The sequence below is a fragment of the Indicator indicator genome, chromosome 11 (genome assembly GCF_027791375.1).
Source record: "Indicator indicator isolate 239-I01 chromosome 11, UM_Iind_1.1, whole genome shotgun sequence".
Lineage (NCBI taxonomy): Eukaryota > Metazoa > Chordata > Aves > Piciformes > Indicatoridae > Indicator > Indicator indicator.
In genome coordinates, this window is record NC_072020.1 from 28,231,115 (window position 1) to 28,248,534 (window position 17,420).

The 17,420-nt window shown below is 40.7% G+C and overlaps 1 protein-coding gene across 1 annotated transcript in view; it reads right to left on the reverse strand.

The window, feature by feature from the left end:
* The window catches only part of JAZF1 (JAZF zinc finger 1), a 182,788-nt gene that overhangs the window by 76,704 nt on the left and 88,664 nt on the right, over positions 1-17,420 (reverse strand). Inside the window, exon 2 of the mRNA XM_054385026.1 lies at positions 3,183-3,255. Coding sequence (XP_054241001.1) covers positions 3,183-3,255 — 73 coding nt within the window. The remainder of the gene's footprint in view (positions 1-3,182; positions 3,256-17,420) is intronic.

Here is a 17,420-nt window from a genome sequence, read left to right on the forward strand (position 1 = left end):
TCCCTAATACAGCTATTACATGATTTGCAGTAGAAACACTATTATGGTATCTTAGTTTCAGTTTTAAGTGCATTCTAGTTTCTTTTTTTTCCCCACTATGATGAAAATTTTTAATTAAAGCAGTGGCTGTATCTAAGAAAAATGTATTATATAAACTGTATTAAATGCACACTTAATTGTTCTGTTTACAGTATATGCTGCTTCCAATAATAAAAGCAACTATGGCACTTCCCACTTTCCATTTTCAAGGTGAAGGGAATTTATTCCAATAAATTATGCTTTCTAGTACTGGTACTTACCATCTCAGAGTTGAAATTCCTCATTTAAAACTTAATTGTACAGGATTTTTCATTCACTAAGTTTTGGAATCAAAGCTTCTTAGTGTTTTTTTTACTCTTAACCTTTTTAGTCAGGGGAAGTACTCATACACCTCTGTTGTCTTCTCACCTCTGCCAATAATGCTGGGATCCTTTAAAACAACCAACCTGTTCCCACAAAAGCTACTTTCTTCACTAACAGGTAACCAGCAGTATCCACACTAGACAAATTTTAGAATATGCAAATACTGAGCAGCCTCCCTCCATTACACTGCACAAGCCTAAAAGCATTGACAAACTCAAGAACCACAGTCACCAAAGTCCCAGACCAACAGACTCAGAGCCACAAATAGCAACTGTTAAAGTCAGAACTATAAAAGTTTGATCTAAGCAGGAGTATATGCAATACTAAGCACTGCCTCTTTTCAATGCAATACAAAATACAAAGGTGTCTTGACCCGTACACAAAGGAAATAGCTCTGCAGAGTACTGGAGGCTGTTGTCCCGAGTGCTCATTTGCAGCTAACTCCTGACAGACGACAGCCAGTATCCCTTTCATGTAGTAGCACCATTGAAATCCATGCAGACAGACCGCTCCTGAATTTACAGGATGGAAGCAGATGAACTGCATCTGCTTTGGCAGCACTATGCCTTACTGACTCCAATTCTGACTACTAAGAAAGCAAAGGGAAAGTGGGGAACAATAATCAATACTGAGGCCTGCATTAAGACTACACTAAACTTCGGCTGAGAAAAGGATCTGTGGGAACTCAGTCAGTGCCTGGTGCAAGTGTTTGATGTAGTGATAACAAACCATTATGACTTATAATTTATATTTTGTCCACTGGTTTGAAAAGGAATGTTATCTGTCTAACCGAGGATCACACATTATGGAAGCTGCATCTGGGTGTAGTTACTGAAAGCTTTAACGGCAGTAAATCTCCAGCAGAGAGAGAGACTCAGACGTCCACAGTATGAAGGCTGTTTCAGAACTTAAGAGCACATACAGGACTGCTGTATTAATATGCCTGAGAGAATAACCAGAGGTAGAAGGGAAATAGAGATGAGAGTACATTTCAGTTTGGAAACGAAGACTCCTGTACCCTTCTGTCTCTACTGAGTTAGCAATACTTTATCCCCCCAGCTATCAAGTCAGACAACTCAGATTTATGTTTTGGTTTGGTTTTGCTTATAATGGCCACCATACAACAAGGCAATGGGCAGAGCATAAAGCACACCCAGTTAATCTTTCTCCCACAATATATATTCGGTGTATGTCTTATACAATTCTGACAGTGCCTAAGAATCAGGAGTCCCTCTTTTCCCAGGCTCCACAAGAATGTACAGCCTACATAGAACACAGTGAATATACAAACCTGCAGAGAAAGATTGTTTTAAGGCCTGGAACTCACAGCAGGAACTGAACTTAGTGCAGTTGCACTTGGAAGCCATAAAAGTATGGGTTTAAAAAAACTGCAGCAGTATCTGGTGTTTGATATCTAACAGTATGCAACATGTTTATGACATGTATTAGGCTACAAAATCTGAGTTCATAGCCTGGGACAACAAAGCAAAACTTGGCTCTGGCATATATAGTGGGAAATAGAAAGGCATGTCTTATAGTGTAATGGATATTGCTGCTCCCTTGAGAGCTTGAGCTGCTTAGAGCAGGTGGTTCAATGAAAGACATCAGCACTTTGGAAAAAAAGATACAATTAAAAGAGCAATTAAATGGCAGCTGGTTTAAGTGAGTAAATTCAGACTGGATTTTAATATAAGCACAATTCAATTCAGTTCTGCAGAATTATTTATCAGAATTGAAAAAGTAAGAAATTTTGGTCAAAATACGTAGTGAGTAACTACAACTGTCTCAGCCACACGGGACTCGGTTAAAAAGGGGACCAAAATCATGGAATCTAGAGGAAGAAACACTTTCAAGCTACTTGAAAAATAGTCTGATTCTAAATCAGACAAATCAAGTCCCATGGCAACTTCTGTGGTCTTAAAATAGCTTTTCCCTACATTAAAAAAAACCAAACTTCCCACATTAAGTAAAGTAACCACAGAAGCAACATACATAATGGAAAGAGGGAAACATACCAACATACACATCCACGTACCTACACAAGCCTATGTATTGGAAAAAAAAAAAAAGTGTTATACATTAAATGAGATCAACAGAAGTGTTAAAAAGGGTCATGGCTAATTTCAAAACATGCATAAAAGGGTAGGACTGTCTCCAGGAAGAACAGGAGTTATTTGCCAAGTAGGAAATCAAGTCAATAACAGCTATTCTTAATCATCATAGTCTCATGCAGTGGAAAAAAATGTAGTCATTTTACCAAATGGACACTACTTCTTACTTTCATGCCTCAGTCTTCTTTTCCCCTTCCACTGACACCCTTTCTCTACATCAAATATTATAGAAAGCCAAAGGGTGGATTCTGTGTTTGAAAAAGTTTGCGGGTTTGTTTGGGTTTCTTTCATTTTTAACATTAAGTAGAATTAGAAAGAAAAATCTGCATTCAACTGAAATGAAAATAATTTTTCCTCCACTCATGTGGAGTACAACAAAGTAGCAAATTGGGCAAAACAAAAACTGCCTTGTTTTGTTTAGCTTAAACATAAAAAGGCTAAAATAAATTAAGAGTGGTGCAACTGAATGCCTACTTGTATCCTCTATAAATGTGATAAAAAATGTAGTTAGTTTTTAATTCAACTGTCTTTCCAAAACAAGTGTTATCATAGTGTCATAGAACATGAAACAGAACAGGCTGCATACGTAAGTGTACACAATTCAGCATATGCAAACATACACATATTGTGCAAACCACAGTCAGTTAGACACAAAACAACCACACTTACCTGTTAATGTAACTTAAAGCAACATAGGTTGGCTGCTGAAGTTCTTGTTTCTCTAATACACGTGGGTCTGTATCTGGAACAAAAAATACACCACACTGATTTTTTTTTTACTGTATTTACATTGAGACATATAGGACTGTGTAAGGCAAAGTAAGACAAGCAGAGACAAGAGATATAAAATAGCTCAACCCAGTTTGGCCATGCAGAGTATGCTTAGCACAGCAGAATCATTTGTTCATTCATTCATAAACACAGTATTGCATTACTTTACACAAGAACTTGAAACATTGGCAGTGGTGTAATTTCCAACTGTCACACAACCTTTCACAATCCCAGTCATAAATACTAGTTGTCACTGCTTTCCATGATTTACAGTGTTGAAAGGATCCAGCTTTCTTCTTTTTTTAATGTAGCTATTTCTAAGCATGGTTGACAAATTTTGAGATGTTTCAAGAGGGATTAGATCCCTTAAGCTGGGACTTGATACTTCTGCATCCCTGAGGTTTGCTTTCTCCTTTCTCTTCAGCTTACTTTATGAAGCTCTCAATGAGAGGAGTCATACAAAAACACACTTGAAGCAAAATGCTGGGCAAGCAGAGCCTTGCCCACCAAAAGCCCTAAAGCAAACACAGACCAGTTCCCTCGAGTGCTAACTTTCTCACTCAAATGAAAGAATATGTTTTCAATCACTGTTTTCATTGTCCTTTTCAGTTAAGTTTTGCTTTTATCTAACAAAGAAGTAGTCTTGGTTTAAATTTCTGAAACCAAACCCAAGGGAGTATGCCCATAGTTTATGCCATTCTCTTACGCAAACAAATAGGATCATATTGAGGTTTCAAATACACCTTTGCCCTCCATTGTAGAAATGCATCTTCAGGAGCTAGGCATAAACAGTCTTCAGAAGTTCCCAATGGAAATTGGACATCGTTCCTGCACAGATTACTACAAAAGTCATTAACAACATATTCTATGAATTATTACTTTAAAAGTAATTCTGGGACAACTTCTGCATTTTAACTATAAAGAATACAAACTGCTTTAACTAAAAGGCTCCCCAAGGCACTGCTGTTATCCATCTTTTACTTCTGAGAAGTATCTACCTGGGGAGGTGGCAGAGGAACCCCAAGCAAACGCCTTATTTTGGATTGTTCTCACTTCATCCTGCAACTTGGAGCACTGTTAACACTTAAAAGCTCATTATCTTGGTAGCCCCATTTGTTTGACCTGATCAGCTGCTTCTGGTGTTTTTTGTGGGTTTGGTTTTGTTTTAAAAACACAATACAATTATTTCAAAATCTGCCCTGCCTTAAGGAAGATTTTTGACTGAACTGAATGGGGGCTGTGCTTGAGGTAGGTGCATTTGTCACATTACTGCCTGAAGCAGATAATGTCTTTATTCAGGGCTCAGGGAATCCCCCGTCCCACCCCTTCAAAGCTCAGACTGATCCTAATCTTTCTTCCCACATTTACTCCTGCAAAACTCAGGCTCCAGGATTTGCTAACATGCCTTTATTTATATTTCCCTAAAGAGATAAATACCTTTAAAGAAGTTCAGAAAACAGGGATAAAAGGACAAGTGCCCATCTAACCAGCAACCCCAAGCCTGTTATCCTTGAAAGGAGCAGAGCTTGCTGGTGCCTGGGGAAATTCTGCAGTAATTACCAGCACACCATGCTCTGTATTAAGATAACCAAAGACAGCAAAGCATAGGCTATCTTCCACGTTATCTTTATAATTCACTTCTGTGAGGAAGTCAGGTTCATGCAACACACAAAGATCTTCCACTTGCCTTTGTTTCTACAAAGCCCATAGTCATTTATCAGGCCAAGCACATAACTGCTGTCATGGTGAGCTCTTTAAGATTTACACCTCAGCGGTGCATGGCCTGCCATGAAACTCTCCCAATCCAGAACGTCTGCAGAGCATTAATCCCAGTCAGGACTATCTGAGAACTGCCTGAACTCAAGTTTAGGCATCTGTGCTTAAATGACTAGGTCTTTGCTAATCCAGTTCTTAAATAGGATTAACCTCCATCTATAAACAACAGTTTCTGTGACTGAAGGAGACAAAATTTGGGCTGGTTTGCATCAGAGTGATGCACATACTTGTGGGAGAAGACAAGGGAGAGATCTAATGAAGAGTCTGCCACCTTTTCTGCAGATCACCAGCAGCTCATCATAATACCAGATGAAGATGAAAATGCAAAGACAAAACCCAAACCCCCACAGCTTTTATAGGAGCATATTATAAAGGCACATTTATAATATTGCCTGCTGGCATCTGCATAAAGCAGAGTCTCATCTCTCAGTAGGTGCTGCCTGACACACAAGGAATGCCCACTGCCTCTATGTATCGGACACCACTATAAGTCCATTGTACTGTATACCTCAATTCCACCAAAAAAAGGAGTCAGTCAAAAAATCTTGATATATTTTTATTCCTCTTGCAACCAAATGCTGTGTTGCTGCTCATGAGAACATTGCATTCATTTCTGCACTGTAGCAGGAGCTATACAGAACACTTTTGGATATTATTTCTCTTCCCCAGCTATAATAACTGAAGGAAAAAAGAAAGCACAGAAACTTGTACTGGGGCCAATTAATGGCCCTCAGAGAAGAGCACAAAAGGGCCGAAATCAAGCCAGCTGTGTCATGGGAACCAGCAGCTATGAGTGTCAGCAGCTCTTTCCCAGGCAGAGTGGCACACAGGCTGCACTGGCAGCCCCGATGCACCCCTCTAAAAACTGCACAGCCTTTTTATTCAGGGCACACATTTGCTCACCGCTGCCAGCTTTTTTCTCAATGTCCTAAAATCTCAGCTGTCCATTCCGTTGCAGCTGCATTACTTCATGTTCTACCCAGCCTCAGTCATCACCTTTTCTCTCTTCTGCCCCTTCCTGACCCTAGTTCTTGCTACTTGCCCTGCCTCCCACTGGTATCTCCTGCCCTCACTGTCCGCTTCTCTCCCCTCAACATTTCCTGACATATAAACGAGTTCAAAGTCACATGGAGATGCCTATCACTTTTTCACTCTTGTACCACAGCAATGAACATATATATAATTCTTTCCCGTAATGTCCTCTTCCCTGAAGCCTTTGACTCTCCCTCCACAACTGTATCTTACAGTTTAGAGAGTCTAAACTTACTTTCTTGATGTCAGAACACTTTTGAGCACAGAGTGAATACACATTACTGTTAACAGCTACAAGAAGAATGCAACCATCCCAGACTGGCATACAAAAACAAACCAAACCAACACCAACCAACCCAACCCCAGTAATTAGCCTTTAAAAAAATTAAAAGATAGCAAACAGCTATAGTGAGGTTAAGTAGCAGCATTCCTTGATGTTAAGCCTTCAAGCCTGGACTACCAGTGCTCTGCTCCTCTCACACCTAAGCACATTCATACACACACCAGCATCGTTTTCTAAAACTACAAATGCTGTCCAAAGCCACAGTCTCCAAACACATTACTACTCCACTAACCAGGGTGTTATGTATCAGCCAACATTCTCAACTATCTGACACAGGGATGAGGATCAAGGGAGGCAAAAAACTTCATGTCAAATTCACAGAATGGCCCTGTATAATGTTAAATGTTTAGTCAATGTTTTTTCAGATGTACATAGGCTGGTCAAAGTCAGCCAAAAGTAGCCTAAATAGTTTCCAAGCAGACACCTATAATGGATTAAACAGTCACAAATGACAAATTAATTGTTCTCTTGAAAAGTATTTAAGCAGTACAGCCTAGAACTGACCTGAGCTTCCTTTCATGTAAGAAAAATATCCAGACAGCGCATAAGCAAAAAGAAGTAGAAATTATTAAAGGACTGGTTGATTAACATCACTTTAACCAGTTACTCTTGCTTCTTGGAATAACATGCACTATCAAAGGCTCACTACTTTATTAGCTTTGCAGCAAGACTTCAAATCTGGTAGAACAAATTGCCACCCACTGTACATTAGCTGCCTTCATTACTTGTCTCTTTTCATAAGCATTATGTTCTACTGATTTCACAGAAAAGCACCATGTCCTTTCTGTAATGCTATGGGGTTGTTTTAGCTACATTCTCTTACTTTACTATGCTGTCAAGATATTGGAAATGTTTTCTTTCATGAAATGTCATTAAAATGTTGTTGGTTGGTTGGTTGGCTTTTTGGGTTTGCTTTTTTTTAATATGAACCACTCGAGGGTTTTGTTCTGGGTCCCACTATCTCACTATTGAAACACCAAAGCATGGGTGCTCACACCTATGAAAGACAGTTACACAACTAATCATCTCTAAGATTTGGCATCTCCAATTTCTCACATTCCCAACTGGTTTTATGCTGGGCAACCAGACAAATACCATGAGTGTGTAATTAAGGCTGAGACCATAAACTGCACTCACCATCTCTGAACTGCTCAGACAAAGCCAGGCGTATTCTCTGGAGCATGTTCTAACAAAACAAACCACTGACTACTGACCCAAATTACAATTACTAAAACACCTCACTCTACGCAGAAATAACTTGAAGCTTGAGAACACTGCAAAATCCTAACCTGGTGTAGTACTTTAAACGGAGTGAATAATAAAAGAAGGTATATACATTGTGTAAGTACAGTCTTCCTCGATAACATAACTTTGTTGTACATGAGTATTTCTGCACAAAAACACGTGCCACATCTTCATATTATATAACAGAACAAAAAAATCTTGCCCTAAAAGATACGAAAGTTATAAGCAACTCCACTTTCATGAAGTCCCTGCACTTAAATCACTGTGAAAAAAAAATCTCCTTTCACATTATAAGGGGCACACAGAAAAACAAATTTCAGTGGCATTATTTTACAACTGCAGGCTTTTTTCTTACAGGGACTAGGAAAGGTCACTACCGTGAGCAAAGTGGTAAAGGTAGTCTCAGAAGAAAAAATACTGACTTAAAGAAGGTAAAATTTAAACAACTCTTCAACATCTTAAATATGAAGTGACCAGTGCTACTTTTACACCACTGTACCACAACTTAACAGGCAGAAGTTGAGGTCAGGATTGGCAAGAGTGCTGGTACCTGATGACAGACATACAAATCCCTGTTCCTATCCGAATAAAGTAACTGAACTGTCAAGATTTTTGGAAGTTGTGACTCTCTAACAGAGTTCACTGAAGTTGTAAATAGTACATTTAGGGTGGGGTAGGGTATGCGTCCAGATCTTACAAAGACATGAAAAACATGCCTTCTATCAGCTATGTCATTACTTAAGCCAAACAGTTGCCACAAATGCAAAAAGACAAAACTCCCCTTGCCAACTCGAGGGTGTTATTTCTGTTTAATCTCAAAGACAGAAACAAAATACCTCAGAAGTTAAGAACACAAGGGCCCTGCAAATTATTTAAAAAACACTGAAATTCATATTTACAAGGACTAAGGACTTACAGTATAATCAATTCCCAAGTCCCTTGGAGAGGTTTACAAGGTGTCTCACCTTTTTGTGCATGATCACGCTGAGATAAACTGCCAACACAGAGCTCTCTCACGACTGATTTTGTCAGAACCTCTGTACACATATTTTGCTCGCCCACCATCAGGTCCACAGAGCGCCTGCCTTGTATTTCACTTGGCCCCTTGAAACGGGCTGATACAAGTCAGCCCAGCTAGTTAATTAAAACCTACACTTCCCTTGAAACTAGCTTGCTTCACTAATGATGCCAATGAAAACATTTCTGTTGGCTTCCTCAAAGTCCACAATTGTTCTTACGTAGATGTGGCTAAAAAAGCCAGAAACAGATAAATTCAATGTTACTGGAAACTGTTCCCCATCCAAACCTTCCATTACAAGGAAGCCATTATGAGTGTCACAGTTTCAATTTCCAATGCAGAGTTATTCAGGTCTTCTTACAAATTTAAAGAATAAGATTACAGACAACTATGATTTTACAGGTATTAACATGGTCTCCTAACTGTATCTTTAAGAGAAAAAAATTTTCCATCTCCAAAAAGGAGTTGATGCTCTGCACTTCAAAGACAGAACACTGGAGAATAAATACCATGATTCTGCAACAGTTTTAAACCTACCTGACTTCAAGAACACCTTTAACATTTACACACAAGTTTAACTTTTTTCCAAGATCAAGGTGTTAAATACCACAGAGATGAACTTATCAAAATGTGTCAACCAGGTTAGATACCAAACTCTTCCACATTTCCAGATTAAGCCCTCATAGACAACTAAGAAAGGTAACTTCAGGTAAGTACAAACAAGAAAACACTGTATTTATTTTAACTTTCACTATTTCAGTGAACACTAGAGGCTTCACAATATTTTTAAGAACAAAATTATCCCTGTCTGACCCCAGAGTTGCAAAAATTTCTCAGCTGCAAACAGTTTATTTTCACTGCCAAACTACTCATAAGCGTATGAAGGCTTGGGAAAAAAAACAACCTGAAAGACACAGGCCACATTAATATTAAAAGAAGTTCACAAAACTGCTGTCTTTTGGTCTGCTTGGAAACAGCTCTATTGGGCTGACAGTGCTCCACTGGCACTCTGCTGCTGCTCAAACCAGGCCTGTGTACTTTCCACTTAGCAACTGATGGAGATTGCTGTGTTACTGCAGGACACCAGGGTCCAAAGCCAAGGTTATCAAAGGTCACAGTCCAAAGTTTATGCTACTGTGGACTTCTAAAGCCTGTACAGACAACAAAGTTGGTATTTACGTATTACACATGTAAACAAGTGGTTATCAAAAAAAATGAATCAGACCAAAGGTTTCTTTAAATGAAGGCTGCTTTAGGAAAAAAGGCCAGCAAGTGTGTGCGTATATATAGGAAATGTACACCTGGGCAGCTCTAAGGCACAAAAAGCAGCATCTGCTGACTTAACACCTTGGTTTAGCACACACTAGCCTCTTCATATAGATGCCCTTCACAAGAAGCAAGGCAGTCTCCATGGAAGTTCCTGAAAATAATGGCAATTTTTAAAAACTGCCTCTTCATAGGAAATAGACTCTGTTGCCAGGGCCATTACTCCAGCGTTTTTCCTTCACTAAGTGTTATGACTGCAGAACCTATGAGAAGCAGTCAGAGGACATCACTGCAAGAGGGACCATATGAAAAAATGGAGCCACAGTAGTTCAAAACCAGCCTGCCTTAAATTAAAGCACAAAAACCTCCAAGAACATCATAAACAACAGCATCTATTCATTCTTGCAGACCAGCATACATGAAACTCCATTTTATAACACAAACTCTGTCAGACAACAGAACTCGCAGGTTTGGTACAGGAAAACGTTATCCTGCCAAGTGATAAAGTAACGCATGGTATTTCAAATAACCTACACAGAAACAAATCTGTGCTTTTGTCTTCCAACAAACAGAAGAATAGAACATTTTTTATATAAGCAAACAGAAAAGCACATTTTTTTATCTATAACACTATTAATGAGCAATCCTGTTTCATCCTTGCAAGCTGCCAGGGTTTAATTCAGACTGAACTCTTAGCACTAATGGCCATTCCTTACGTCTCATTGCCCAAACAGGGTTCTGATTACAGCTTCACATGTACTAATTTAATGCACAATTACGAAGGATTTCAGGTTAAAAAAGGTAGCTCAGCAACACAACTGAGCTACTGATCATTTGATATTTTCAGGCTTTAATTTAAAAAAAAAAAACATAAACTGTCAAGTAAATATAAACACAAGCATTTGCAAATCTTTTGAAAAGTATCTTTCATTAAAAAAAAAAAAAGTATTTGTGGTATAACCATATGTATTAAAAAGGTATTTCAGATACAGACAAAAAAAAAAAGAAAAAGAGAGAAAGAACGCATGGAGCTCAATCATGGATTACAAATCTTTAAAATACTCTAAGTTCTGCAATTAAGTTAATTATTGCACACTATAAAGTACAAAGTGACCACAGTGTTCATCAGCTGCTGAAAGCAACCTTTGGATCTGTCATGCTGTCTTCAGATAGGCAATTAAAGTGAAAAATGAGACTATGCATAATTTTCCAGTGCCATGTATTATACATAAATAACACAACACACAAATAAGAACAGGACAAAGTTCTCAACCCAAACACTTGATCAATTTAGTCATGCCTTCTCTATTTATTTGAAAACATATTACTTTTGTTACTCTTTTGGTCCTTAATACAGGCAATCTACTGCTTTAAGAAGAGTCTTCCCCTGCCATAAGTTAGAAGAACTTTCGGCTTCGTCCTCAACTCATTGTTGGAAAGTATCAAGTGTGCTAGGCTAACTGCGAGGTAGCGGACAAATCCAAGTAACTTATCTGTTCCTTTGTTCCTCAGTAGGGCAGTCTGGTTGACCAGAACTTGTGTGAGGTCTCCCTAAAAAAAGGGTGTTCCTGCTTTCCTGCTTTATAGTGATTTACAGGACTGTAAACCAAAAAGGATCATACACTCTAAGTGTTCTCAGCAGGAAGCCTGAAGGTCATACGCAGCCTGTGAGGACCAACATCACAGCTCCCTTCCTGTCCCTACACGGTATGGAAGCTCTTTGTGTACCACCTTGCATTCTCATCACTTTGCTGAACTCCCTTGTTCCTGCAGGCAAGCATGACTGGCACCCTCTCTCAGCAAAGAAACTCAAGCTGTGGCTTTTCCTGACCCCATTAGAAGTGGTGCTACGTAAGGTCCAGTGCACATGGACCTCCTCAGACCTCTAGCACAGCTGAACAACAGGCTACCTTCTACCAGAGCCTGAAGTTGCCTCTGACAGAAGGGATGGCATCTGATCTACCAGTTTTTAAGCACCTCCCATGTGCCCTCTCCTCCAAAAAACCCAATCAGGACTCCAGCATCAACTACAAAGCAGGGAGCTGTATAGGAGAGAATAACCATAATTTATTAGGAGCATATGTGTACTGTGATTGCAGATATCCTCGTAAGAGTCTCAGCAGCTCATGTCTCAGGATATAAAAAGTAATGCTGTAAATCACAGACTTAATTTCTGTTCAAATGGAACATAATTGCTGGTAACTAGCTGCAGAGCTACAAATGTCAAAAAGGCGTCTTGTGATCTTTCAGATGTAGTGAACTGCAATCACGCTTCATGTGCTGTGATGCTGTTCCACTTAATATGTTAATCAGTTTTTATTTGGAACATACAATTATTCCTGCAGTCAAACAATAATTAATCGTTACTTTTAATAGGCAAAATATTCATTAATCAAATCAACAGGAGCATCAGAGTGCTGGAAAGGTCCCTTAGAGAAGGAAAAAAGTAATGCCACTGCTACTTCATTTTTATTTTACTTTGAAAACTGTGAGATGTAGGAAGCATATGAAATGTTAACATCTTGCTTGCAACTTCCAAGTGCAAATATACTTAATGAAGCTTGAAATAGAGAAAAATTAGAATGTCATTTACACAGAGTTTTCCAACATTTAATTAAAGTCAAATAATCTCATGAGGTGCCACTAGAGAGTGTTAAAATAAAAGGTCCATTTGCACTTAACAGTCAAGCACACAGGATATAACATGCGTTATTAGCAATCTCTAGAATGACCTCATTTCAATAATGAGTATTTTATTCCTTACCACATGATGTTTCTTTTGTCTGAGAGTTTTAAAAAGTCATATGCTGTGGAAAGGCATCCACCCTTAATTCATTCCAATTAGGAAAAGTCCCCAAAATTAATTAAAAGGAGTTCAAAATGTAGGGACGTTATTCTACACTGAAATGATGCTAACAGCACCTTCGTGGCACCCAGGACAGACACCAAACACACCCACCAGCACGAGGGTCTTTTTAATCACCCTCGCAGGCCTTGACTGCACTTGGTGCCTTTTGCAGGAGCAGTAACACTATGGCTGTGTTGGCAGAGCCCTCTAACCCAGACACACTGAGGGCACATCAAAAGGACTTCTCTTGTTGACATAGTTGTATCACCTCTCCAGATGACACACACTGGCCAATAACAACACTCTGCCTGCATAACTGTGACCTCCCCAGAAGCAAGCTGGTATGAGGATGCCTGTTGCAGAAACCAATTTTCATTCCCTGAGCTGACAGATTGGAGAGAAGGGAGGAAAATAGCTGGAGGGTGCTTTCCAATGCAGACCCAGCCCGGCATTCAGGTTTTCTAGATGTTCAGTCAAAACCCTGCTTCCAAAATTCACACATTTCTCCACTCTCTAAGGTCATATACATCATTACCCATTACATTAGGAAGTTGACAAAAAAAAAAAAAAGAGGCATGAAGCATTGATCTTGCATTGAGTATTTTGCCAAAACTATGAGGATACCATTTTTAGAATTGGCAATGGATTGATTGAGGGTTGAGTTTAGTGGGTTTCTATGAGAACCCAGGCCTGGCTTGGGCAAATCCATTGGGAAGTTTGGCCTTTTTTAGGCAAAGCTTTACATAAACCACAAGTCTGTCGTTTTTCAAATTAAGCATGTGAGGTGAGTACAAGCTTAAATCCATATTCTAGAATAAACAGTTTTGCATAAAGCACGCAGTTATTTCAAAACAGCTAGTTTTCCTATTAAAAAAAATGAAAATTTATAGGTTTGTGTTTTGCTTTTTTATTATTATTACTCAAATACTCAAACTCTTGTTCCTATATAGTTTTAATAACGAAAACTTGACTAAACATTCCAAAATAAATAAAACCTAGTATTACTTTAAATGAAAGTTCAAAATATAGATCTTGACAGTTCTGATGCTTGAGGGTTTTATTTCCCAACATAGTAATGATCTCCAGGAGTTAAAATAATATGATTATATCCCAACTCCATGGCCAACTAAACCACAACTGAACTGCAGTGGCACATATTTCATTTGCAATGTCAGAAGATCACCATTTCAGGCTATCAACATAGTACTAAATTTTCAAGTGTCATTGAAAACAAGCCACTTCTAATTTTGACTGGAAACACTAAAATGAACCACTATAGGCAGCAGAGCTAGTATTTCACAAGTTAAACCTCTTCATCTTTACCACAAATTAAAACAGAAAGTTTTTTACTCTAAGTTATTTACTGTGTCTTCACTTCTCTGCAAACAGTGGTTGAGGGACTTTTTGGCTTGAGGGAGGGTTGTATTAGAAGGAAACAATACATATTTTTCCTGTGAGTCACTAAAATTGCTATAAGAAGCTTATCTTCTCAGCTACTACTTTGTACAGTCTTGTAGGAGACAGATTGGATTCCTAATCTTCACTTCCAGCTGACAGGAACAGGGAGTGCACAAAATGCAGCAGTTTCTTGTAAGGAAGAAGGAAATGTCATAATTACTTAGTGTTACTCAAGAGAAGCGCCTTCCAGAAGATGGCAAACATATCTGGTGGAGCAAGGACAAGAACCAGCTGTATGAGACTGCCAGGTGCTCATGTAACCTTCGTTTCCTGAAATGTCTTTTCCAAAACTCATTTAGGCATACTGCATCTTACACAATTTTAGCATTTTATTTCACTGGAAATATTTTCATCACCAATATGACTTATCCAAGGCTATGAGCAACTGCACATTTGTCACCAGTGCTACACACAAAACATCCAGCAACAGATCTACCCTGCAGAGAACAAGAAACACACACATACACATACCATTCAGCTGAACATTTTATGGAGGGAGCAAGGGGTGGGGGGTGGGAGTGTCCCACTCTCCAAGAAGACGACCTCATCACTAAAAATAGCACACGAATGTGAACCTAATACTGAGACCAAAATCTACTTCTCTGCAAGCAAACTGACAATAAACCTAGATAAAAACTTATGCCAGGACAACCATTCATTAGGATAACGAGGACTGGGAGAGAAGAATTTTTTTTAAATCAACCTTGAGCAACAGAACTATTTTGTATGCCTTTAAGTACTGTCAGTGGAGCACATCCTCTTCATTTCTGTACCTTTGCTATCTGTTCTTGAAAGGTAATTTCAAATCATCTTCTCTTGAAAACTAATAAGCTGAAATAGATTATTACACACACTAGCATTCACACTTCATTTCCAGTATCTCCAGCCACTGGAAGCCAAGTGGTGAGCCCTTCACTGAATGACATCTGGCTACCTCAGTCCAGCTCCCAGAGGACAAGAATTTGCAGTGCTGGGAAGAGGTGAAGTCTTGCAGCTTGGTCGAAACCAGAGCCTGCCATTTGCAGTCTCACCACAATGGTCTGAACCGATACAACACAAAGATAAAAGGGAGGCGTTACCCTCATCCAAATACTCATCAATGGAAGGTAGTGAAAGTATGAGAAGGGACATTTTCTGTCCCGGGGAACCTCCCCCATAAGGGCTTTTCCCTTATCATCAAGCCTAGTTCAGGTTTCACATGCTGACTCACCCTACTGTGTTATCTGCAGGGGCAGGAGCGGGAAAGGAAGAGAGCTGTAATTTAGAAAATTGCTTTCAACTCTTCTTATCAGTCGGAGAGAGGCACACCCATGCCACAACGGGCAGCGGCTGCCACCCCTTCACAAGGGGACACGAGCGAAGGAAACGGCTCGTACGAGTCCTTGGCTGAGGATCACATTGAAACGAGACACTCGGCTCTCGTGTGAAAAGACATACTAGCGGCGGAGGGCTGTTAAAGCGACCAGGATGACTTTTCACTGGATTTACCAGTCTTCGCAAACACCCCGTGCGCTTCTATGCGGGGCCGCGCCTGGTCCGCACCCACCCGCCCAGCGCCTCCGCCGGCTCAGGCCACAGCCCCGAGGAGAGCCGGGGCCGCCGAGCCCCCTCGTGGCGGCGCCGAGAGCGCAGCCCCGGCCGCTGTTCGCCTTCCGCCATTTCCCGTCGCGGGCGCCGCTGAGGCGGGGGGCGGACGGCGTCTGCCGTTTGACAGACGTTATTTTGCCTCTCTCAACAGGAGAGGTTTTCCAGCCGCTTCTCACCGTCTGAGTCTTCTCACAAGGCACCGGCAGTAGCCGCGGTGTTTCCCCTGTCGTTTCTGGCAGGCATGTAACATCTCAGGTGCTCTATGCACCTGAGGGATGGGAAGGATGGTAGGGAGGGACCACATCTAATAAAGATAACAACAACAGTAGTAATAAAAGCTGTTCCTGTCAGGGGAAGCCAGAGCAAGCAACTGAGAGCAAACCTGGGCATGACAACCTGCCGCGGGGCACGGCAACGGCCACACAGAGCCCCCAGCGCTGCCACTGTGGGCCACAGTGTTCTGGGATACACAAACGGGATACACAAAGCGGCTTCTCTGAGGAATGTGGCTGATAAGCTGGTTCACCGTTTCGTTACAGAATCACAGAATGTTAGGGGCTGGAAAGGACCCCGGAAGATTATCCAGTCCAACCCCCCTGCCAGAGTGGGATCACCCATAGCGGGTCACACAGAAACACATCCAGGTGGGTCGTGAATATCACCAGAGAGGAAGACTCCACAACCCCGCTGGGCAGCCTGGTCCAGTGTTCCATCGCCCTCAGAGTGACAAAACATTTCCTCACGTTTACAAGGAACTTCCTATGCCTCATCTTCCACCATTGCCCCTTGTGCTGTCATTGGGCATCATCGAGCAGAGCCTGACTTCATCCTCTTGGCACTCACCTTTTACATATTTATCAACATGAATGAGGTCACCTCTCAGGCTCCTCCTTTCCAAGGTAAAGAGCCCTCAGCTCCCTCAGGCTCTCCTCATACAGAAGATGTTCCACTCCCTTAATCATTTTTGTGGCTCTGCGCTGGACTCTTTCAAGCAGTTCCCTGAGGTCCTTCTTGAACAGAGGGGCCCAGAACTGGACACAGTATTCCAGATGCAGCCTCACCAAGGCAGAGTAGAGAGGGAGGAGAACCTCTCTCGACCTACTCACCACAGCCCTTCTAATACACTCCAGAATGGCACCACATTGGATCACACATCCCTGCCTCTCACCCCACCTGTCTCTCAGACAGGTCTGTAGTGGACAACCAGAGAGTAAGAGGTTCAAGAAAGACAGCTTTGCATGCCTGAAACAAGGAGCCTCTCCCCCATTTTCTGTTCCAGCTCACACCACCCCATGAAGAGCAGAAGGACTTGGTCAGCACTGCCAGGTGCAGGAGGATGCAAAGGTCATGCAGAGTCCAGCAAATGGTGTGCAGCAGCCTTGACCCTGCCACTCAGTATCATTAAAACATTTCTGTAGAATTTACAATATCCACTGCTTAAATACTAAGCATTTTATTCCTCTTCAGCTTTTTCTTTCCAGTCATTTCTGCAAAACAGAAAGGAATCGAGATAATTTGTCTACTTCCAATAGCTCTGGTATAGAGAAATGCCAAATCAGATTG